The sequence below is a fragment of the Dermatophagoides farinae genome, chromosome 6 (genome assembly GCF_024713945.1).
Source record: "Dermatophagoides farinae isolate YC_2012a chromosome 6, ASM2471394v1, whole genome shotgun sequence".
Taxonomy (NCBI): Eukaryota; Metazoa; Arthropoda; class Arachnida; order Sarcoptiformes; family Pyroglyphidae; genus Dermatophagoides; species Dermatophagoides farinae.
In genome coordinates this window covers 592110-617710 of record NC_134682.1, presented here as the reverse complement: position 1 = coordinate 617710, position 25601 = coordinate 592110, and the positions used below count along the sequence as shown (strand labels likewise).

The following is a 25601-nucleotide window of genomic DNA, read 5'->3' as shown; positions in this document are numbered from 1 at the left end:
AAAAGATTTATTATCTATCAATTCATCAATCGATGATGATGATGATGATGATGTTTTACAAAACAAAACATAATTTCTCATTCACCATTCACACCATTATTATTCGATGTTATGAAAAAAAACGATATTTTGTCACATTCAAAAGTGTGTATGACACAAAATGATTGAAATGTTTATTTTGTTTCAATAATTTCAAATGAGAAAACAAATGCTGTTTAAAAAAAAAAAAAAAATTTGAAAATTTAAAGAAAAAAAAATTGAAAAATAAAAACATATATCGACCACCACCACCACCACCATCATATATATCAACACAATATATGCAGGTGGTGGTAATGGTGTGAACAGATATTTAAAAAAAAAATTTCAATTAAAAATTTTTTCATTAATTGATAAATATGTGTGTGTATGTGTGTGTAATGTTTTTTTTTCATATGGTTATGAAATTCATAAACCACTTGCTTCTTGCAACAACAAAAAAAATTTGTAGCTTTTTCATTCTGTACTTTGTTGTTGTCTTTACAGTTTCTGATAATAGACAAAAAGAGACGACAATCATATTTGACTCTGAATATTTTATATGATGGTGTATCAGGAATATTGTGTTCGGTTGAAAAAATGTTTATCATTTTAAAGCTAATTTAAAAGAAAAAAAAACAAAGTTAATCGGCAACCGATAAACAAAAAACATAAATAAAACACTTACCATATTACATTCTGACAGGTTTTATTTGCACTCAATCACAAAGAAAAATTGGGGGGGCAAAACTTTGGCAAAAGAAAAAAAATTTAAATATATCAAATCATCATCATGAGAATGTTTAATATATATAGAGAGAAGAGCTAGACGGCAATTGATGAATATTTGACAAGATTTTTTTTTGTTTGATTTTGAAAAAAGAGAATAATTTCGGCCAAATTTTTTCTTGATTCATGTTGTTGTTGTTGTTGAAAAACAGTGATAAAAATTGTGCTCATAGCATAATTGGTTTGTCTTTATAAACATCGATACAATATTGCGAAAAACGTTTCATAAATTTTGGATATTCACGTTTATATAGTGCTCTTAAAACCGAAGCTGGTGCCCATCCACCTGGATTGACTATTTATCGAAAAAATCAATTAGTAATCAATCATGAAATATGGTAAAATAAATAAAAACTCACTTTTTGAACAATAAATGATTCGACAACGTAAATGATCACGTGTTATTTGAGCATCATCATCGACTGGTGGATCAATGGTCATTTCACAACACATTGAAACAACTAATCGCATTCGAAGACATCCACCACGCTATTCATGTATGAATAAAAAAGTCAATCAGATTGAGAGAAAGAATCAAACAATAATAAAAACTTACATCAACATCCGGACGATCAACAGAATTATTGCATACAATCCAAACATTATATGGCAATTTTTTGCCAGTAGAATTTGGATGACATTTTGTCCGTAAAGTATCGGCATCAATTTTACGGATATGTGACCAGAAAACTGTATCACGTTGTGCAGCTGGCCAAACTCGTTTATGAATTTGATGAAATACAAGCGTATTAGGATTAATATTTTCTACCACTTTCATTGAATCCAATGTATTCTCCCAATCAAAACGAACATCGGGAGAGAAAAATTGATGACAAACTTCATGTGCTGTAACACCTTTAACAGTATGTACGGCTTTCAATGGATCACAAACAAGACCATCGATTTCTAGCTCACGTTTATAAAGACGTAGCTCACCATCTTGTGCAAACAATTCCCAATTACCACCGCCTGATGATGGTGTATCTTCAACTTCTAATCGTGCATAATATAATTGATCCATGGTGACACGTTCAACTTCTGGCCAAAGTGGATGATCACAACGTTCCGGTGGAATTACATCCAACGGTTCATCCAAATTCATTGTTTGCAGTTTTAACTGTCTCATGTCTTCTTCTTGTTGATCCGAACGATCTAATGCAGCATCAATAGCGTCAAAAAATTCTTCCTCTTTTATCATACTATGTGGACCTTCTTCATAATCTGGTCCACCAATCAATATCACTTTGTCTTTATTTGGCTGCAATGTATTACGTTGTAATTCAAATTGTAATTCAGCTAATGCACGACGAGTTTCTTCTAATTCAGCTCCTAAACGTTTTGATTGATCTTCAATCTTACGACGTCTTTGTTGTTCTTTTTCTAATCGTTTTTTCCAATGTTCTTCACGTTGCGTCATCAAATCAATACAATTTGATAATGATGTAATTATACCAGCCGTAGTTGCTTTGAATGTATATGCTTCCTTTTTAAAATCGACAAAAATATTATCGTGATTTTTTGCTGCTGATGATGATGATGATGATAAATTTATGTTTATTGATGATGCTGTTGTTGTTGTTGTTGTTGATTGACTATCACTGTTTTCAGCAGCGGTTAAGATATTTTTATTAATGCATTGATCTGCTATACCATTTGAGCATTTTTTTTTCGAAAAAAATGGGACCAATAGTCGTCGTAAAACAAAATAAAAATCCCAAAAACAAAAAGAAAACGGAAAAAAAGAGAAAAATTTAAATTAAATGAAATTTAAAAAAAAAATTCGAAATGTGAGCAGCAGCAGAAAAAAAACTTGCTGTAAACGATCAGTTTTAAATGTATCACATGTACACACACACTCAAAGTAAAAATAGGAACGACAACAATGATAAAATTTGAATGAAAAAATAGAGCAAAAAAAAGGAGAAAAAAAAATCATTGGATCGTAAAGTGGGTGTGGTGTGCTTATGAATGAATAACTAATGGCCAACTCACCACTAATTCCACTCGACGATGTCGATGTCGACGATGATGATAATTGTGATACCACGTTCCGGTTTGTTGTTGAATTTATCACTTGTTCATTATTACAATCCAAATAATTGAAACCTAATAAAATAATCAGAAAAAAATTGATGTGAATATCATATTTTTTTTTTTTAAATTCAATTAACAATATCATACGATCATTGATATCTGTCAAATAGTAGACAAAGTGCAAGCATCACAAACCATCATCATAAGCATATATTTATATACACAATGGAAAACAAGAAAAAAAAAGCCTAGCAACAAATGTCTATCTCGTGTGTGTGTGTATAGAAAGCTGCTCGATGGGTGTGTAAATTGTGTGTCTGTTAATGTATACTGATGGCTATCATAAACATATCAATCCATATCATAATAATAAACACAATTTCAACTTTTTTTTTCTGATTTTGTTACTAGTGATGCTTCGATTGCTAAATTATTATTATGGCGTTTTTTTATAATTTTCATCATCATCATCATCATCATAATCATCTCTACTTAGATATGAAACATGGACAGTGGGGAGTTTGGATTTGCCAAAACAAATGAAAAAAAAGAGAAACATTTTTTCGAGTCTCATGTTACACATATATATAGTATAGTTATCACCTGTTACACTTATAATAATAAATCTGATCTGATGACTATATATTCAATCTATATATGATGAAAATCTACAAAAAAATTGTTTTCCACATTTTTTTTCCATCAGTTATAAAAACACACATACCATTCATTGATTGATGACGACGATGTCTTTTAAGGTGTTCATTGACAATATTAGTCGATTGTAATGATGAATCAAAATAATGTTGTAATGTTTTAATCTGTTGATATAATATTGTACGGAATGTTTCCATTTCAGATAATTGTTCCTTATATGAACGACAAGATGTAATCGAGCTTAATGATAATGCTGATTCATGACGACGAAGGCCAACAATATCACTGGCATTGATAGGATAACCTACAACACTTGATGTTGTTGATGGAGGTTGTGATGATTGTGATGGTGTTGGGGGTGGTGGGAGTGGTTGTGTTGATGGTGATGATGATGACGATGACAATGGTGGTGGTGGCTGTAAACTACCGGAAGCTGATACTAATGTTGCACCATTAATCAATGATGAGGGACCGATGTTATTATCAAGCGATTGATAATAGCCTTTATGTTCTTGTATGGCATTCACCCAACGTCGACATTCTTCAACTGATGGTGCTCGCAAATACCAAACACAATCAGATACACCGATATCAAAACGACATTCATCGATTTCGTGCAACTGAATTATTTAAAAAAAACAAAAACAAAAACATCAAAACATTTTGTATGTTATTATAAAAAAACAACCTTAATGTTTGCTTTGATAATGGTGATGGCACCACGACATCCAAAAGATTTTTCATCTTCAGATTTATAATAGCTAAGTGCACCATCTTCCAATACAATGTATCGTTGTTGCCAGCCATGAAGATAATTTGTCCATTTCAATAAAACACCAGACATTGATGATAATGGTGATGGTGGTAATTGTTTATTTTGTGAATGTAATTGATGATGATGATTATTTTCATTACAACAATTATCTGATTCATTACAAGAATCACTCAATGAAGACATTGATGATGATGATGATAATCGATTTTTAAATGTTGTTGTTAATGATGAATTATTATTGTTATTCATTTCCATTGATTGACGATGGTCTTGTTGTTGATGATGATAATCAGCCATAGTTTCAGCAGGATGTTCAGGCAATACTTGTATTTGATTCATTTGTATTGGTATGTAACAGAATTTTCGACAATATTCAATATATCAATATCAATATTCAGTGTATAAATAAGATGTTTTTAAGATCTGTCCATATCGATTAAAACAAACGATGATTAAATATATCAATATATATAAAAACAATGAAAAAAACAACGAAAAAAAGGTTGTGTTGATTTAAGTGTTCTGTATACAGAAAAAAAAAGAATCGAATTAATTTTGACAATACAAAACGAAAACAAAATAAATACATACGACTTGGAACAATTCGGGTATAACACAAAAAAAAACAATCTATTAGATGACAATGAATTTCATAATTCTAATGACCCGGTTTTTTTTAATCACGGAACAAAAATTAAAATTCAATGACAAATGATGAATTTGCAGAAAATTTAAATTACAGTAATACCCCGCTTAACGCGGGGGTTACGTTCCAAAAATTCTGAGCGTTAAGCGAAACAGCGCTAAGCGGGGCTATCTTTACATAATGCATTTTTACCCTTCATATACAATGTAATAATGTAATGCAATGTAGGGTAATTGTACAGCGTTATATCGAATCAGCGCTAAACGGGGCAGCGTTAAGCGGGGTATTACTGTATTTGAAAGCCAATGTCAATCAGCAATAGCAGTGAACAAAAAAAGGCGTATCCTTCAGTGTATGTATATTTGTTTAAACAAATTGATAATGAAGAAAGAAAATTCAAAATATCTACGTGGATAATATGATGATGTATGGTCAATTTTTATTCTAAGATTTCGTTCGATATCGGTGATATTTTGATTATGATCAATCATTATTTGTAAAAGTCAAATTGTTGATAAAATCAGGAAATCACAAGATTATAATGAAAATTCTCAAGAATCACAACAAGGAAAAAAAAATATTGAGGAAGAAGAATCTGTCAATGAATCATCATCATCATACGAATATATTGTTTACTCAAATGTAAAAAAAAACAGCAAAAAAAACCAGCCGAACAACAACATAAACACACAATCATCACAAATAATAAAAAAAAAACATCCAACAAATCGACCAAAGTTTACTTTACAACATACACACACACACTCGTCGTAAACATTAAAAAAAAAATTGGCTACTCCTCTATTCGATTCGGCTATTTACACATCATGGTTCCCCGTACTGCAAATATAGCCGATTGGAGCGCCAAAATCAAAATAAGAATTCTAATTAAATTCATCATTCTGTTTGTTTGTTTGATATTTTATTCTTGCAATTTTTTTTCAAAAAACAAATTAAAATTTTTACAGAATTATTAGAAAATGAAAAATTTAATGAAATTTTTATGATCTTTTCATTTTACAATCGATTGGCACACATTAAAAATCATTTTTGATGATCATGAAGAATGGAACATGTAAGAAATACTGTTGTTGTTGATTGATTAATTAATTTTACACATTGATGATGTACAAATCAATAGATTACTTCATATACGGAAGCTTTTTTATCTCCTGATCCAGTTACAATGTATTTATTATCGGCAGATATGTCACAGCTCAATACTGATGATGATTCTTTTGACTAGAAAAAAATTTTTTTTTTTTAGTTTTTGTTATGGCCAAAATTTTGTAATTTTTTTTCTATTTGTTACCTGAAATATGGAAGCTCCATATGGTGTACGCCATGCATTGAGCAAATTATCTTTGCCAGTCGATACGAACCATTTTCCACAGCTTGCAAATTTCAACGATAATACACAACTTTCATGTAAATGTAGTTGATATTTTTCCGCTTTATTCACATTTAATACTTCAACATTTGAACTTTCCATTCTGTAGTTAATAGTTGGGAATAATAACAAATTAGATAAATTCAAATTTGATGAAACATGCAACATACCCAACAGCCAACCATTCACCGGTTGGACAATAACCAAGTGAAAATATTTGTGAATTGAAATCATATTGATTTAATTGACGATTTTCACGCAGATCCCATGTACGAACGGTACTATCTAGACCACCGCTAATCAATTTCTGTCCATCGGGACTAATATCGATACATGAAGCACCATCAGTATGGCCTTCGAAATGTCTGACTAAAGTTTGATTATGCAGATCCCATACGGCAATATTACCATCCGAACAACAGCTATAACAGAATTTTGAATCCTGTGATATGGCCAATGCATAACAAGCCGGTGCTGATGATGATAATTCTCCTTTGATTTTTGGCGTTGGCTATACACAACGAATGATAAAACGTGTGATGGTATAAATCATTTCAATTGAATCTAACATGTCGAAAAAAATAAATGATTACCAGGTTTAAATCCCAAATACAAATTGTCGTCGCTTCACCACCAACAATTAATGTACGACCATCGGGTAATAATTTACAAGATCGAATATAATTTTCTCGTTGCTAATGGAAATAGAAATGTCAATTTTAATTTTGTAATCACCAAAAAAAAGTGAATGAATGAATGAATTACCAAACAATCAAGTTGAGCGACTGGTGTTTTACTATTCTGTTGTTGATTAATAATATCCCACATTTTAACACAGCCTTTACCACCGGTTAAAATATATTTGGTTGGATTTGATATTGTCACGGCGCATACTACTTCACCATGTGGTAATGTATTCATTTGGCGGGCATGTCTTGGTATACCATGACCGATTAATGCATCCGGTGGAAATGGTACTGGATTATATTGGCCATCAGCATCGACATGATAAGAATATGCTGGTTTACCACCACTAGATATTGATGATTGTGGTTGTATTGGTTGTCCTGGCATAGATGATTGTTGTTGCATTTGTTGTCCTTTCATCATTGATGGATGTGTAGAAGAATCGAATACTGTTCCAGGTAATAAAGTTCTTGGAAATCCTGTTATCAATGATCCTGTTGTAGTAGTAGTAGTAACACCAAAATTATTGTTAAATAAACCTTGTGAATAGGCAGCAGCGGCGGCAGCAGCAGCCATACTAATATCCGAAGGCATCATTCCAGGTGGTCCAGGTAAATATGGATATGGTGGTCCTATCGATGTAGTTGGTTTCGGTGTTTTCGAACCATTCGTAATGCTGTTGTTATTGTTGGCTGCGGTACCATTATTATTATTATTATGATGATTATGATTTGGTGTTCCAGATTTCTGATTCAATGATGTTGGCGATTTGCTGTCTCCCTATCGATCGATGTCGAGAAAACTATTTTGATTAGAATGATCTGATCGGATGAATATTAAAGCCATTAATTTCAATTTACATGATCATTTTTCGATGTTGTTGTTTTATGATGGCCACTTGGTGTTGAACGATTCGATGATGATGACCGAGATGATGGTCTATCACGTTTTATACTACGAATTTCAGGAAGGCTATTTGTTGTTGTTGTTGTCGCTAATGTTGTTTCACGTGGTGATAATGTATCACCATTGTGTGGTGAAATTTGATCCTAATTTTTTTATGTAAAAAAAAGAAAGAAAGAAAGAAAAACAAACAAATCGATAATCAGCACAAACAAACAGGCCATTGATTTTGAAATTGTTCAAACACGTGCGCGCGCACGCTTGTATTCATGTGTGTCACATGTCAAATGTAAATCGGATTTCAATTGATTAAAAAAAACACCCACGCGCTCTATATATATCGATATTGATCTTGATTAAATTGATTTTTTTTTTATTTAAAAAAGAAAATAAATAAATGAATGAATAAAATCACAATAAACAACAGCGAAAACTTTTGTATTTTCGTATTTTTTTCATTTTATAATATTGACAAAAAAAAAACCAAAAATGCAAAAATTGAATTAAATTGAAAAGAAAAACGATGCAGACATGATCAATCATTTTGTGAAAAACTTACAACGTCAAAAACTTACCACAACGACAACAACAACAACAACAAAAAGTTTTTTTTTCTACTAAGCAGATGCTCTGATGAAGAAATTTTTCTATTCACTCAAATGATTAATTCTTAAACCATCATTAAACATCATCATCGTTGTTGTTGTCATCATCATCATCGACCAGAGTCATTTTGAGCAAGAAAAAAAAACGGGATGTATATACACTAACCCAAATGGAGAAGGAAAAAAAAAGAGATTGACTATTACGCTCGATTTCCTCGATGCTTGTTTAGTTGAGATTTAGTTTGCGACAATCCAACAATATAAATAAGAATTGATGATGATTGCAACAAATCATGAGTAAATAAATTCAAGCTTTTCGAGAGTCATCGTCCTCATGAAACCATTTTATAAATGATGGTCGAATGAAAAATCATTGATTTGAAACAGCAACAGAATGAAATTTTTTTTTAAAGAATTAATGAAAAGGAAATTTCAATTATTGATCGAATCAATGATTTTTAAACTTCGCTAACAAAAAAAAATCCCGTTTCATTTCCTTTCTAGTTTGTGTTTTGTCATTTTGTTTGTTTTGATTCAATATTACTAACCTCACGACGATTGTCATCATTGATTTTTCGATCACTAATATCTCGAATGGATGATACACCGATTGATTCTTGTTTGATTGAGGCATTGTTATTGTTGTTGTTGTTTGTCGCTTGTAAACTGGATGAACTTGTTGTTGAATTTGGTGTACAACTTGATGGTGGTGGTAATGGAATTGTTGAACATGGATTCAATCCATTACTTGATGATGATAATGATGTCATTAATGAACCAGGTAAAAGACCCGATGTTGTGGATGATGTTGGTGTTGTACCGGTAATAGATTGGATACCATTTGGATTTAATGATCCAGTAGATAATGCTAATAATCCTGCTGTTGCAGAATTTGATGGTGCTGCGATTCCAGCAGCAGATAATACAGCAGCAGCAGCAGCAGTTGTTGAACCAGCTGGTAAACCTGAATGTAATGCAGCAGCATGTTGTGCTAAACTAGTTGGACCTATACCAGTAATAGCATTAGACGTTAATGATGATCCTGGACCATTTGGATGTGATGCAGCGGCAGCGGCTGCTGGTATTCCCTGCTGCTGTTGCTGTTGCTGTTGTGAACGAATCTGTTCTAATTGCTAAATTAAAATGAAAAAAAAAATCAAAATGAATATTTAATCATCAAAAGCAATCAAAAAATTCGACAAATTTCCAACATTAATGATAATGATGATGATGATGTAATTAGGAAAGCCACAAAAAAATTAACAGTTACGAGGAGCTAACCAAGACAAGACAAAACAAACAACCAAAACACCCTACTGAGACCGAATGAAAATGCAAACATTAAGATTAATGGAAATTCATATGGAGAGAAGAAAAATAAATTTTGGACCACTCATTCATTCATTCATTTATTTGATCGTTTAGTGTTTTTTTTTCTTTCACTTTTATCATCATCATCATCATCATTACGTCATGCAGATTTTCACAACAAATGTCATTGAAGTGGAAAAAAAACAAATGAGCGAAATGGAGTAAAAAAAAGAAAAAAAAAATTCCCGACCTAAAACAGATCATCATCAAAAATAATAAAAAGCGGAAAGCAAAAAGCGAAAATTCTACGAATCTACATCAAAAAAATGGCCAGACATGGACAGTTAATTTAATAGGCTATACCAATGGCTAAAAAAGCAAATGGAGCAAATTGGTTTTTGGGGGTTTTTTTCGCCTGTCTAGCAGGCTTTTCAAACCAACCGACCGACACACATGGCCCATTGAATTTGAATAAATAAGACTGTTGTGTGTTGTGTGTCTGTCGAAGAATTAACGGTCCATATACATGAATTTTTGATTTTTTTTTTTCAATAAATTTTCACGTTTATCCGGTCATCATTTGATGATGATCATTTTTTTCTAGTAGTAGTAGATTTCTGTCTGAAATCTGATCTCAACATCATCATCGTCGTCGTTTTGTATTGCTGTAATCTGATCACCACTTTATATATGAAAATTTTTGCATTTTGAAAAGTTTGAAACGAGTGCAAACAAATTGGTGATGCTAATTTTTTTTTGTTTAAATAGCCCTACACACTGATTAAATGCGTTCTATAATTAAATCTCAAAAAATTTTATAACGAAAACTGCCAAAAAAAAAAACAAACTTGACAATTTAAATTCTACAGAATTGAAAAAAAAACTTGTGAAAATCGTATCAAATAACACACACGCACACACACACATGCAGGCTTAGTATTCGTGTGCATGTCATCAAAATCGTGATCATCAAACAGAGTAGTAGGATTATATACCCGGATGAAAAGTGAATGGAGACAGACAAAATGACAAAAAAAAAATTCGAATCAAAAATGGCAAAAAAAACTTACCAAAAGATGTGCGATACCCGATTGTTGCTGATGAATGAATGTGGATGGATTTCCAATGAATGAAAAACGAAAGAAAAAGGAAAGAAATGATTTATTTTTGCATTTTTTTTTTATTTTGTTTTCGTTTCACCTTCCGCTCCCCCCTCACCCAAACTTACACTTAGTATCGTGCCCAATTCAGACATTGTCACTTGTTTGGCTCTTTCAACAGCCGTTGCTACTTGTGTTTGATGCTATTCACATTGTGTGTGAAATTCAGCGATTAAAAAAAAAATTTTTTCATTTTCAAATTTTTAATTTCAATTTTACCTCTTGTGATAGATAAGGCATTATCTGTACAATAATTGTATTCAATCGTTTGGCAATTTCGGTCTGGTTTTTTTTCCATTTTGAAGTGGAATTGAGTGGAATAAAGTGGAGAATTATTGATCAAAAAAAAAAAAAGAAAGTTTGATTTTCAAATCCATACCTGTTTGTGCATTTCAACATTCAATCCGTAGGACATTTCATAATACTGATGAAGATGATTAGAAGGGAGGGGGAAAAATACATTTTTCAATTAATCAATGTGATGATCAAGTGATCATTGAGCAAATCACATTACCATTACATAATGTCGTTGCATTTCAGTTTTTTCCTGTGCCATTTTTTCAATTTCCATTTTGAGGCTATATAGAAATTTTTGCAATAGAAAAAAAAGACAGAAAAAAATTGAAATTTTGAATCAAGTCACCACAAATGTAATGTATTTACCTATGATTTTGTGCTTGAAGATAATTAAATTCTTCTTTAATACGTTCACAGGTTTCTAATATTGTATATTTGAATGTTGTTTGGCCAGCTTGTGGCACCTGAACAATAGTAACAACAACAACAACAGCAACAACAATGCCATTAACCAAGCAGGTAGGTTTGAATTATGACGACGACAATGATGATGATGATGATAGTGGATCGAATATGGACCACCAGGTAACGAATCATGAGAAAGAGAAAGAGAGAGAGAGAAAGGAAAAATATGAAATGAAAAATTCAATAAAAACAAAGTTGGTGTTTTTTGTTTTTGTTTTTTTTTCTATTCATTGCTCTCAATTTGATACTTGTTTAACAAATGCAATCTTGAATGATTGTGTATGAACATTCCTGGAATCGGAACCAACTACTGATGGAGATGGAAATGGGTTTTTTTCGAGGGGGAATGAAAAGTTATTGCATGCACCAGCATGATGATGAATGTACTTGGTCCTCAAAAACTAGATGTTCAACAAAACTCTTGTTTGGCCTAATTTTCCCGGGAAAATAGACGGAAATTTGGAAACAACGAACCAGAAATATGAAACAAAACCAAACATAAATGAGAAAGGGAGTGAGAGATTATTACAGTTCATTCGTGTGTGTGTGTGTGTCTGTGTGTGTTGGCGTTGGCCTTTTGTAATTTTTTTTTCATAGAATCCACGAATAAAACCGGTGGTAAAGCGATGGTGAATGTGACTATCACGACCATAGAGAACAGAGATAATTATTAAAACCACACACCACACACACACACATGAAAATGGCAATCATTTCGACAGCGAATTAGCGAAACATACACACGCACAAAAAAAAAACAGACCAAAAGAAAAGAAACAAAAAAAAACAGATCCAGAGAGTAATTTAGAAAATAATTAAATGGGCAACCCTGAAAAAGAAAAATAATGACACACACACACAAACATAACGAGAGAAATAGGAAAAAAAAGTAAAAGAATAGAATACAGAATCGTGATGGATTCTGTAATCCAAGTAAAATCAGTGTTATAACATGTATGTTTGTGTATTGTTTGTTCCTACGAGATTCTGGTGATTCCAAGTTGTAAAAATAAAACAAAAAAAAATCTACTATGAAAAGAATAATTAAAGAATAAAGATCCTTACGACCTAAAAGAATCCACGGAACTGGCCAGAAACTATCAAATTGACCGACAGACTAACGACGACATACAAACATAGACAGATAATAAAAAAAAATTGGCATGGCAAGATAATTTGTTTTTGAATGAAAAGAATGACATTTTCAAATGATGATGATGATAACAGTCGGTTTTTTTCTTCCATTCTGTCTATGTTCATCCATGTTTTCATTTTTCATTGTTGTTTTATCATTAAATCAAAATTATGATGATGAATGCAGAATAGAATAAGAATTGAAAAAAAAAGATTGTCATCATGTCATGATCATCATCATTGTCATCTCATCTGTTAAGATAGATTGTTGTCACCATAATCATCAAATTCTGTTTTTGATGATGATGATGATGATGATTATGGGTGTTATTATATAATAAAATGAAAAAAAAGATGATTACATCACGAGAGAAAAAAAACTAATGATGACGACGAAAAAGAATTTTTTTTTGTTTTCTTGTTTTTCTTATTTCTCAAGAATCAAATAAAAATAAATGATATATGAGTGTTTCAAACATATTATGGTTGCAACAATCATTATCAACATCATCATCATCATCATCATCAATGCTGATGACGCCGTCGACATTTAAACACAAGACAAAAATTCTGAACTTTGTATATCATTATTGTCTGTGCGTGTGTGTATGTGTGTGTTGTACAAATTCAAAGTAGCAGAATATAGTGGTGGTAATAAACCAGAGAATCTCTTTTTTTTTCTTTACTTCATTTATTTATATATATGTAATGCGTAAAAGTTTCATTGTTCCGAAAATAGAATAAATTTTTTTTCTTCTTCATATTCTTATTGGTAGTATTTGTTTGTTTAGAGTTTATTTGATCACATAAAGTCAACACACACACACACAATTCAATTCAATTCTGTTGTTGTTGTATTTGAATCAATTCCCAAAAGGTTTTGCAACTGCTACTGTAACTACTACTACTACTACTATGGAATCTCTGTTTTTTGTTGTTGTTGTTGTTGTTGTTCAGAATAAAGATTTTATGTGTTTGTGATGGCTATAGAATATTCAAGCAATAATAATGATGATGATGATGATGATGATTGTTATTCAATTTCATTCGATGCCATTTATCGTGGTTGTAGGAATTTTGTTTTTTTTATATGTATAATAAACCATCTTTATTATTATTTTACAAGTTCGATGTTCTTTTTATTTGATGAGTTGATGATGATGATGATGTCAACAGAAAGATCGAGAAATAGGCAATGTTTGTGTACGTGTGTGATTATGATTACTGGTTGATTGGGAAAACTCTTCAAAATATTACTTACCGAATGTCTTGTTGGAAACATTTTTTTCATTTGAATTTCTTTTTATGTGTTTGTGTTTGTTTGGTTGATTTGAAAGATTATTTTTCTGATGACGATGATGATGACACGATGTTGATTGATTAAATCAATGTTGATGATGATGATGATGATGATGAAGAGATCTAATGGGATGTTAATGATGAAATTTTTATCGTTGTTGTTGTTGTTGTTGTTGCTGTGGATGGAAAAATAAAATCATTTTTTTTTCAATTTGATGACTAGAATCATTTGATTAACAAAAAAAAAACTTTTCTAAAACAAACGATTCCAGAATCACGGAATAAATTACATACACATACACGAGCATAAACACTGGAAATTTAAATACTTCAATCAATGATGATGATGATGATGATAAATCATTCGTGTCCATATCACGAATGAATCATACAATTGAACAACAATACCAACAACAACAACAATCACCATAATCACCATCTATCTATAAACACCAACACAAATAGAAAACATTTTGAAATATGAACTAAACACTGATTCGACACAACAACAAACTAAATTTGTTTTTGTCTGTGTGTGTCTGATATGAATCACAGTATTATTACATATATGATGGTTATGGTTATTATTTTTCGTGTGTGTGTGTGTGTGTGTGTCTGTGGTGGTGTTGTATGTGCCAAAACATGAAAAAAAATGAATAAAATGAAAAAAAAATCTGCTACACTCGATCATCATCATCATCGTTTGTTTCGTCTGTGTTTTGTAGTATGTTGGTGATCCATGGTTAGGATTCAATTGCAAAAATTTTTTTTTTTTTCGTCTTCTGGATTTGGTTGTCTATAACTACTAAAATGTGCGCATTATCCAGAAAATCGTGCCATACAAAAAAAAACACAGACATGAATCGATGTGGTTGGTGGTAGCGGATCGATCATGGAATGGCAAACAAGGCAACAACAAAAAAAGGGGACATAGAAAAACATATATATGTGAAGAACCATACCGAACATTGAAAAGAATTGTAAAGATTGCGCGCCAAAGTTGGCTACAAAATATGCGTGTATTGTGTTTTATATTGAATCAAAAATGAAAATAACGCATGCGTTATACAATGAATTTTTTTTTTTGAAATTCAAATATTTTTTCTATCAATTGATTTTGTCGTCGTTGTTGTTGTTGTTGTTGTTATTGTCATTTATATGGAATCGCATCATTATGGATCAAATCACAGACAATTCCATAAATGTTTTTTGGTCATCATTCATTGTGTTTGATGTTGTTATTTGGTTTACATGATTCAAGGCCTTTTTTTTCTCTTTTTTTATTTGACCCTTTTTTCGATTCGATGATGATGATGATGATGATGATTGCACTCATCATCATCATTAATTCCATAGTTCATCAATTTATTTCAGTAACAAAAACATTTTGGTTAATGGATGATGGCCCATATCTTTGTGTGTGTGTGTGTGTGTGTGTGTGTGTGCGTGTTTATGAAGCCTAATAACAAAATCTATAGCTAGATAGATTCTGTGAAATAGAATAAATTGAGTTTGAATAGATTCCCTACAATACGCATCATCATCATCATCATCATCATCATCATCAAAAGAATTCTATTCATTTCATTCCATCCCATTGATTCATGATTCCCCATGGTAACTCTTATTGATGATGATGATGTAGATGTATGATCATCATCAATAAGATTATATATCGGACCTAAATAGACTACTATAGTAGTCTACTGGTAGTCTAAATCGGATTTTTTTTTGTCGTTTTGTATTCAGGAACAGTTCAAATATGAACAGTTTGTATTTTGGAAAAAAAAATGTTGTCGTTACTGATGGTGATGATGTTTATTATGCTTTTACATTCTGTGATTAATTCACTCTCTCTCTCCGTATATTCCCATTGTGGTTGTCGTCTCAATGATGATCATGATCATGATCATGATAATGATACGCATGTATTTATTGCAGTAAAAAAAAAGAATGCAAACAACAACAACAACAACAAGAAAAAAACGATGATGAGGAACCAAATAACAAAGTGTGTGCGTATGTGTATGTGTTTTATACTTGTTTATTATTGACTTCAATTTTTTCTTTGATTCTGTTGATTTATTATTATTATTATGTAATGTAATAATAGTGTACAGTAGATAGAATCCATCCATTGAATGATGACGTAAAATTGTTCAATGGATTCGTTTTTAACACTATGAAAACTGGAAATGTTTTTCCATTGAGAGACATTCATTCATTCATTCATTTTTCTGATCAATCATTCTGCGCGTTGCTCTATCTCTTGTTTCATTCTTTCATCATATTTGATCCAATATAATCCAAACAGATCGATTTTTTTTTGTTGTTGTCTGCTTCTCTGGTTAATTGTGTGTGTGTGTGTGTGTTTCAACCAGTAGGAAAAACACACACACACATGTACTGACACAATTCAATACTTGAAAAAAAAAGTTTTCGACAAAATAATAGTGTTTTCTATGAGTAGAGGTGTGTTGATTTTATTAGTGCTGATGATGATGATGATGATCGATATAATAATTGAATCGTATACGATTTTTTTTTGTTTGATCGTTGTGTGGTTATAGTGGATCGATGATAGTAGTAGTGGTAGTTACCAAAATAATGATAATGATGATCATGATCATTATTGTTTTGGTTTGCTTAGTAGTACAGTTGATTTTAATTGATTAATTAACCAAAAAAAAAAAAAACAACAACAACGACAACAACAAAAAACAAGTCGATAAATGATTACGTCTTATAGTAGAAATAAAACGGAATATGTTCCAATTGTGTGATCGATTGTTTAGAAATGAAAAAAAAAATTTACAAATTCAACCAACACATTCAGCCACAATTATATATGTCTGTGTCATGGAATTTTCTCAATTAAATTGGATTAGCTAATAGAATTATACAATGTTTATGTAGGAAATGAAAACAAAAACGAAAACAAAACAAAAAAAAGATGCGACAACGTAAATGTTAATTTAATTTGCAATTTGACTATCCATGAATCTTGAATCCAATTGATTTTGAATAAATGTTCGCATATATTCTATATGCTACAGAATTTCCAATACATGGAATCAAGAATCATCGAGTTTGGTTTGATTTTTTTTTCATTATTCTCGACAACCAATCAACCAATTCTGATCAAATGTTAAGAATACAAGAAAAACTTTTATAAACAACATAACGAAAGAAAAGAATGAAAAGAATATTGATACTGCCATATAATGAATATATATAGTGAATGAATGATCAATATAGAAAGTGAATTGACTACACACACACACAACCCGATGAATAAAAAAAAGAATGAAATTTAACCGAACCGAAACATGAGGAATAAGTTTGTATAATGTGTGTGCCAAACAACAACAACAAACCCAGAATATAAAAATTATGATTGAACAGAGAACAAAAAAAATCTGTCCAAAAGTATGTCGGGTTGTTCACTCATTCATTTCACTATTGCTTCAAACTTTAGTTCATTCTATTCTATTCATTCGGAATCTTTTTTTTTTCTTTTTTCCTTTCACCAATTCTATTCATCCATCCATCCATTCATTCATTCATGCGTTTAGTTTGGTTGGTCGGTTGAATATCGGTACAGAATTCATTTATTGCTGCTTTATCGCGCCTCTTTTAGTGTGTGTGTTATATAATAGAGAAAAAAAATTCCTTTGATTCACTTACCGCTTCTGTTGCTGCGTTTTTTTTCATTCATTCATTCATTTAGATTTTAGATTCTGGCCTAGAATATAACAAGAAGAAGTGGCTAAATGGGAAATCCACAAACACAATACACAATACACACACACACACAAACATTTATGTCAACTATTATGAAAACGAAATATCTAAAAACATCAAATTTTAACTGCTTCGGCTGCTTTCGTTTATTATTATTATTGTTGTTGTTGTTGTTGTTGTCGTTCCTGAAACGCCTTTTTCTATACACAAACAAACGGTTTTCATTATTGTTTGTTGTTGTTGTTGTTGTTGTTGTTATGTTCAATATTCGGTTGTGAAATAAATTTTTTTTTTTTTGGGTTCTTCGTCTTCTTTTGCTTCCACACACACACACACAGAATGTGAAACAATTCCAGATGGTTAAAATGGTCAATATAGACAAGTATATATAGTTTTTATTATTATATAGCAACCTCAGCCCCCCCACAAACCAACCAACCAACCAAGAGCACAAACAAATCACATCGTTCCATGATACATTCACATATAAATGGTAACGTGATTTTGATATACAACTGTCACATCGAATGAATGAATGAATGTGAGTAAGAAAGTTTTCACAAGTTTATCGAGCTCAAATGAATCTCGTTCAAATAATTCTCGTTGTAAGCCCCTCATCCATTCCGATTCTTTATAAACACCCACACCATAATAATAATAATGATGATGATGATGATGATGATGAAAAACGAAGTGTGATGTAGCCATTGAAGCCCATTGGCAATGATGATGATGATGATTATTGTACCCATCCACATATATACAATCTAAAATGGTTACACATACACTACACACTCATTCACTTATTTTCGATTCAATGATGATGATGATGATGATGACAACACAACCAACAAACATCATCATCATCAACAAACAACAACAACAACAACAGAAGAAGAAGAAATTGGATTCTATCTTGTCCGTTTCATTCGTATATATTCATTCCCTTAGGAATCTTTTGTGTGCTCTCTTAGTGCAAGTATAGTCTTTTGATATAGTGGAAAAAAAATTTGGAACACACACACACGCACAATTCTTGTGTGTTTACAAGATAAAGAGACAGGAAAAAAAACAGAAAGAGAGAGAAAAAGAAAAAAAATTGGAAACAAACGAAAGAATCCCGAGGAATCATCATCATCAACAACAACAACAACAAGACAAACGAACCAAGAATAAGAGTGAGAGAGAGAGAGAGAGACTAGGACCTGAAAAGCAGCTTTTTTTTGTTTTGTTTTGCTCTCAAAGGAAAACAACAACAACAACAACAAAAACGACTACGACGAAGTACCAGATCATTCGTTATTCTGTTTTTTTTTTTGTTATTATTTGGTTTAGTTTGTTTGTTTGTTTGGGATGTTTTTGTCGTTATATATTCTTCAGGGGGCATTCTCTAGTTTTTTTTTCATTCATTCTCGAACTCTATCTGATTCCGTTTTTATTTTTCGGGTTGTTTGAAATGAACGTGGAGAGTGAGAGAGAGAGACATGTACACTACACAAACATCAATTCTGATATACTGAATTCCTCGTTTTTTTTGTTTTTTGTTTTTTTTTTTTTTTGGTTCCATGGTTCCAACACAAAAGAAATTTGAGTTGAAAAGCTTGTTTATTCGGGTGTGTGTGTGTGTGTGACCATTCGACATTTTATAGGAATCACTTTTTTCTGTTATTCTTTTTTTTTGGATTCTGGAACACACATTTTTATTCGTATTCAGTGATTTCTTTTTTTTCTCTTTGGTTAAAACTAAACGGATCTAGTCGGTTTGCAAGCTAAACTAATTTTTTCTTTTTTCTTTTTGCAGCTGGTTTCTCTATTTACATCAGTAGCGCTTGAAATCATTTATTTATTTATTTGTTAGTGTTTTCGATCGTTGCTGTTGTTGTTGTTGTTGTTGTTCGAACATGATGATTTAGGTATCGATTCTTGTTTTTCATTCACTCTTGTTTATTTTTATTAAATGTAGGTATTTGTCATGTGATGTTGAGAATTTCAGAAAAAAATTGTATCCACTAAATAATAAAATAATAACAAAATGGTGATAATGATCGTGTAGGATGATGATGTTGATGATAAAAATAACAACCAAATAAATAGATGAATAAAAGTACATGGAATGTCGATTCTATTCATAGTGAGTGGGTGTGTGTGTGTGTTTGTGTAGATTGGAATTGCTATTTTGTCTTTTTTTTTCTTGGAACCATTCCCTCATTCATTCATTCATCTATTTAATCAACAATGACCAACAACGACAACAAAAACCAGACCGAACAGATTCTTTTGTATGTATCGTGTAATATATAGAGACCAGTAACAACAACAACAACAACAATAGCAAATGAACAATGAACAACATAACAGAGGAATTCCAAAAGAATTTTTATTTCAACGATAGTAATTGATGATGATGATGATGATCATTGACAAACATCATCATCATCATCATCATTATAATAATCATTATGTTCAATATACGATTATGACAACAACAATGTTGTTGTTGTTGCCGAAATAGCTCGGATTCTTTGAATATTCTTCAGTTAACAATCATGAAAAATTATATGTATGATGATGTTGTTGGTTTATTTTAGTTAGCGATATTCAAAATAGAGAATCATAGAAACGAAACAATGAATTCTTGTAATGTTATATCAATATGTGTATAGGTAAATATTCAAAAAAAACAAAAGTGGTGAATTTAAGCAATGTAAATGTTTTTTGATGATTTTAAAAAAATATGATGTTCCATAAACAGTGGCCAAAAATGATAATGATATGATAAACGGTTTGACTCAAATGGTTGACTATTCATTTTCTTTTTCAAGATAATACATGAAAAGAAAAAAAAAGAAAATGAATTAGAATGGATCAAATAAAAAAAATTCTTACCAGAATGACAATTAAAATTTTCATTGATTGAAAGATAGAATACAATTTGCAATATCAAATATCGTACGGATTTAATACGTGCCATAATCAAATCATTATCGGCACCCCAAACAGTAATCAATGGCAATGTACCGGGAGATTCATCAGTGGTAAAAAATTCAGCCAAATATTGATATTGACCAACAGATGATTTATCTGGCAAACATGATAGTACAAGTTTACAGTCGAATATTTGAGCTATATTTGCTGCCAATATTTCAATATTGTTAGAATCAACGGTTTCATCAGCGGCGAAAAAATGTTGTATAAAATCAATGCCATTCGGTATTAATTTTTTCATCTTTCCCATTTTTTCAGCATCCGATGTGATTTTTGCAAAAAAATTAAACGTATTATAAGCTTTAAGTTGATTTTTTTCTTCATTCTTGAGAAAATCATCGATTGCTTTTGGTATATCAAATTTTGTTTTAGGTTGATATTCAAAAACTTTGTTTCGTTTACTATGATGATCTAAAATTTCGTCTGATTTATCTAAATTTTCATTCTTCAAAATGGCCATCATTTTTGATGCAGCATCATGTTTAGCTTGTTGTTTAGATTTACCAGAACCAGTGGCAGATAAATTCATTTCTTTAATGAAACATTCGATAACAAACACTCGATCGTGTGGCATTCCCTTGGTTTCGACCTCATTGTATGATGGTGATTCCCATCGTTTTCGTGAGCACAATATTTGCAAATCACTAATAGTATTCGATGAAGGCTGTTGAATTTGGGTAGCTTCTTTTTTCTCCTTCAATTCATTGGATGCACCAACTTCATCATATTGATCAAGTATAGCATGAATCTGATCAAGATTGCCGGCGATTGTAAGTTTTGATTCATTTAAAAGATAAATTACCATTTTTTTCGCTGCAGCTTGTTTGGCTTTCTTTTTCGATTGGCCTAATGCTTCTTCGATATGGCCTTTTACTTCACAACGATATTGAAATAATTTACCTTTACAAGGTAACAATGTATATACAGCATCGGTAATATTATCAATGACAATTTGATTCAAAATTGCAGCAGGAGTTTCCATTGTTTTCATCAGAAAATAAAACGTTTCGAAACAAAACATCAATGAAAATGTAAACAGAGAATAAACACAGAAAAAGCAGATTCATTGAGCAGAATAAAAAGGAAATTGAGCACGCCAAAAAAGAGCCGTTCATAACAAAGGTGATCATAATTTTTTTTTATTCTTTTTCATTGTTGACGAAAAAAGTGAAAATAAAAAATCGAAATGTTTTCGAATTTAGTTTTCCTCTTCGTTTTTTTTCAGGAATCAAGAGTGTTGTTCCAGCATTTCTGGAAAAAAATTTATTAAATTCCACCATCATATCTCCATCATTTTTTCTTTTCGTTTTTCATGTTTCAAACCATTTTTCAATGGAAATATTTTTTTTTCTTTCAATTGATGTTAGTGAAATATTGTATTGCACCATTTTACCGTGAACTAGATGAACCATGAAAGAATTCCGGACCACGAATGATGTGTATATGTGAGTGTATGCCAGCCATTCTTTGACTTACGAATAAAGAAAATTTTTTTTTTATTCTTGTCTCCATTCACTCATTCATCAGCTTGGCTTGCTTCATCGCTTGGTTCTATGTTTTTCTTTCCACTTTCTTTTCATTTCACTTTTTCAACGCTTTTTTCTGGTTGAACGAAACCGAAAAAAAATGGTGAAACAACAAAAAAAAACCAAGAAAAGCATACCGAAGAAGAAGAAGAAAAAAAAGACATCTTTTGATACGAAAAAAAATGAGAATAAACGAAAATAAATGAACCAACGGACCGACAACAAAATAAAAACGAAAAGAATCTTTAAGAAGAAACAAAAAAAAATGAACCAGAATTTGGCCTGCTGCAAAAAAAAAAAGATTGTCTCGAATTATTGAAAAAACAGTGAAAGAGAGAGAGGGAGCAAGATAGGAAAAGAAAAAGAAAATAAGCCAACCAGCCAGGAAATAAAGCAATAAGAAATTTCCAAGCCAAAAAAAAATTCTTGAATCCATAGAGTTCGTTTCTTATCATTTTGTTTCTTGGCCCATGTCTTCGTTTTCAATTTCAAGTCTGTCTTTTTTTTTGTTTTTCGTTTTTTTTTTGGTCTGCATCACTTTATCCGTTGAATTCACAATTCAATAAGCTTGCAAACACAAACACCATCATTATCATCATCATCATCATCATCATCAACAAAATTCCAACAATCAAATGATGTTCCATTGAAGTTGGATGCGAAGAAGTGAAATGCAACAAAAAAAATAGATCGATACACAGCGAAAAACCCATTGAACAAAGATTCCAGAATTTAAGAATTTTGAAGAGAAAAAAAATTACCGCATTTTCAGCCCCAAACATTATTTGCCAAATTCCACGATGAACACACACACGCACAAGACACGAGCTTTAATTTAATTTTCGCCTCTATCTTTTCATCATCATCATCACCATCATCATCTGAACCATTGAACATATTGTCGATGGAAAAAAAACCATCCGAATCAAATTCCGGCGAATTTGAAACAAACAACATAATAGCAGCAGCTGCTGTGACTGCCAATTCCCGACGATTGAAAATCCATTCATCTGAATCTAGACAAAATGTATAAAATGAGATTTACCCGAAAAAAGCACGATTTCACCGTCACACACATCAGCTTGTTTCATTTTATCCAAAATCTAATTTCGATTGAATTTGCATATGTGTGTGTGTGTGTGTGTGTGTGTGGGTGTGGGTGGATGTGTGCAAATAAAATCCTGTTGGAGAAAAAACAAAAAACATTGTTGTCCTAATTAAAATGTTAAGATTTTAATGATTTCAACACTTGATCAATCATTGAAAGAAATTTTGATGGCAAACAAACAAAAAAAAATTTTTTAAATTGTCAAAAAATTCAAAACATTAATACCGATGAGTAGGAAAATATGGAACGAAAAAAAAATTGATTTTTTTGTGAAATTTAACAAAAAAAAATGTTTTGACATTTTTCGTTTTCCAATTGGGAGTTGAGATATAAATAGATGATGACAAAAAAGAATCTCGAATATTCTGTGTGACAGTAAAATTTTTTTTTCTGACATTATCTTTCAATACAAAACATTGTAAATGTTGTCGTGCGTGTGTGTTTGTGTTTGTTTGTTTGTATTGGCCAAACAAAACGAAATCAAAAAAGAAAAAAATCTCGATTCCCCAAAAGGGAATTTCAATATTTCTGTTTAGTGTTTTTTTTTCTTTTTGCTTCTTTTGTCAATGTCAACATATTTTATTTAGTGGAAAAAAAATTGTTTCACTCATTCATTCTCTAAAATGAATAACATGCGATTCATTCATTTTTCAGTCTCGAATTCCGAATGTTTTTTCTGCACTCCTGTTGTCATCATGTTTTTACGTGAACGAAACAAAAAAAAAATTCGACAGAATGAAAAAAAAATCAAATTTTTCATTTATTTCTAGCGAAACATCTCTCTCGTTTTCTGATTCATTTTAGCAACATTGTGTGTGTGTATCGCGAATCAAGTGAAGTGAATCAATCACCATCATGTTTCCAATGAATGAACAACAAAATGTAACAACAACAACAACAACAACATTAATAATAAAAAAATCGTAATAATAGCTATCAAGAATTGGTCCCAATGAATAGCTTTTTTTTCTTCTTGATGATGATGATGATGATTTCACAATTAAATCGCATTAAATTTGATTGTAAATAGATTTATCATTATTATTTAATAATTGATACACACACACACAAACACAAAAACATTGTTGATTTCAATGAACAACAATGTCATTATTACAAAGGAGCAAAATTTCCATTAATCAGATCGAAAGAGAGAGAGAGAGAGAGATGAAAAAAGTTTGATCATGAAATTCATACGATTCTAGAATTCTGTACATCTCAAGCATGTTTTTGTTTGTTTATTTATTTGTTGTGTAAATCTTAAAAGCAAATATACAAAGGGGAAAAAAAGACTTGAACATACTTGAAATCATGATCCATAACTACACAACGATAACGACGACGACGACAACAACAACAACTTAAACTAAAACTAAAACTAGAGAGAAAAGAAACACTTTTTTCTCTCTCTCGAACTTTTCACGTTTCAAGATCATCATCATCATCATAAATTCAGATGTGAATTGTGTTTATGTAAACAGAGATAAATGAATTTTTTTGTTTGTGTAAGTGAGTGAGTGAGTGAGTGAGTGAAATGCAGAATCAAACAAACAAACAAAAAAAATTCAAGAATCCCAAGGGCGTATATTCAATAGAAAGAGAGAGAAAATTGTGATGATGAGATGTTATTGGAGAATCGAAACGAAAGTTGAATCAATGGATCATTTATTCATTTTATTTTTGTTTGTTTATTTTTATTCCATGTTTTTTTTTCTATTCTTCTTTGTGCAACGGATTCGTTTGGTTCAAATTACAATGTACTTGATGATGAGAATGAATGTTGTTGTTTGGTTTATTGCAATTTTGTTTCTATAGAATCACGGAATGGTTGTATGTTTGAAGAGAGAGAGAGAGACTGGGTATATTTATTTTCAATTTTAGTTTCTTCAATCATCGGCAATATATAATAAAGAATGATGATCAAAAATAAACAATCGAAACAACCAGCCAACCAACCAACGAACATTATCGATTTTCATCGAATATAATATACACTATATATGAAGAAGAAAAAGAAAAAAAATATAAAAATTTCGAACATGAAGTAGCAAATTATTGTTGTTTTTGG

General features: G+C 31.1%; 3 protein-coding genes across 10 annotated transcripts in view; all 3 read right to left on the bottom strand.

The window, feature by feature from the left end:
• Positions 1-127: 127 nt before the first annotated feature.
• Positions 128-5012, bottom strand: cert (ceramide transfer protein). Of its 2 annotated transcripts, none has more exons than XM_047057265.2 (8): positions 4865-5012; positions 4187-4795; positions 3566-4118; positions 2800-2913; positions 1364-2451; positions 1167-1296; positions 707-1102; positions 128-636 (listed from the first exon to the last, which is right to left on the bottom strand). In XM_047057265.2, exons 2-7 carry the CDS (start codon positions 4610-4612, stop codon positions 975-977), a joined length of 2439 nt encoding a protein of 812 aa, XP_046913221.1. In that variant the 5' UTR covers positions 4613-4795; positions 4865-5012; the 3' UTR covers positions 128-636; positions 707-974. The 2 variants fall into 2 exon arrangements, with proteins under 2 accessions (XP_046913221.1, XP_046913222.1); XM_047057266.2 differs by having other exon boundaries at positions 1364-2448.
• Positions 5013-5823: 811 nt separating this feature from the next.
• The window catches only part of LOC124494116 (transducin-like enhancer protein 3), a 33039-nt gene continuing 13261 nt past the window's right edge, over positions 5824-25601 (bottom strand). Inside the window, exons 1-15 of one of the 7 annotated variants that reach the window (XM_075731771.1) lie at positions 24837-24911; positions 11639-11736; positions 11490-11553; positions 11355-11399; positions 11195-11257; positions 11044-11118; positions 10886-10912; positions 9053-9637; positions 7857-8045; positions 7536-7776; positions 7075-7475; positions 6903-7004; positions 6480-6820; positions 6232-6412; positions 5824-6161 (exon numbers count right to left, since the gene is read on the bottom strand). In XM_075731771.1, the coding sequence (XP_075587886.1) occupies positions 6054-6161; positions 6232-6412; positions 6480-6820; positions 6903-7004; positions 7075-7475; positions 7536-7776; positions 7857-8045; positions 9053-9637; positions 10886-10912; positions 11044-11118; positions 11195-11257; positions 11355-11399; positions 11490-11546 (2415 nt within the window). In that variant the 5' untranslated portion in view covers positions 11547-11553; positions 11639-11736; positions 24837-24911 and the 3' untranslated portion in view covers positions 5824-6053. Of the gene's footprint in view, positions 6162-6231; positions 6413-6479; positions 6821-6902; positions 7005-7074; positions 7777-7856; positions 8046-9052; positions 9638-10885; positions 10913-11043; positions 11119-11194; positions 11258-11354; positions 11400-11489; positions 11554-11638; positions 11737-11985; positions 12005-14132; positions 14894-17857; positions 17901-24836; positions 24912-25601 lie in introns of those variants that run through there. The other 6 variants (XM_075731769.1, XM_075731767.1, XM_075731770.1 and 3 more) reach the window with 6 other exon arrangements.
• LOC124494326 (protein Loquacious) lies at positions 20444-22014 on the bottom strand. The gene is made up of 2 exons (XM_047057499.2): positions 20801-22014; positions 20444-20726 (listed from the first exon to the last, which is right to left on the bottom strand). Exons 1-2 carry the CDS (start codon positions 21918-21920, stop codon positions 20716-20718), a joined length of 1131 nt encoding a protein of 376 aa, XP_046913455.2. The 5' UTR covers positions 21921-22014; the 3' UTR covers positions 20444-20715.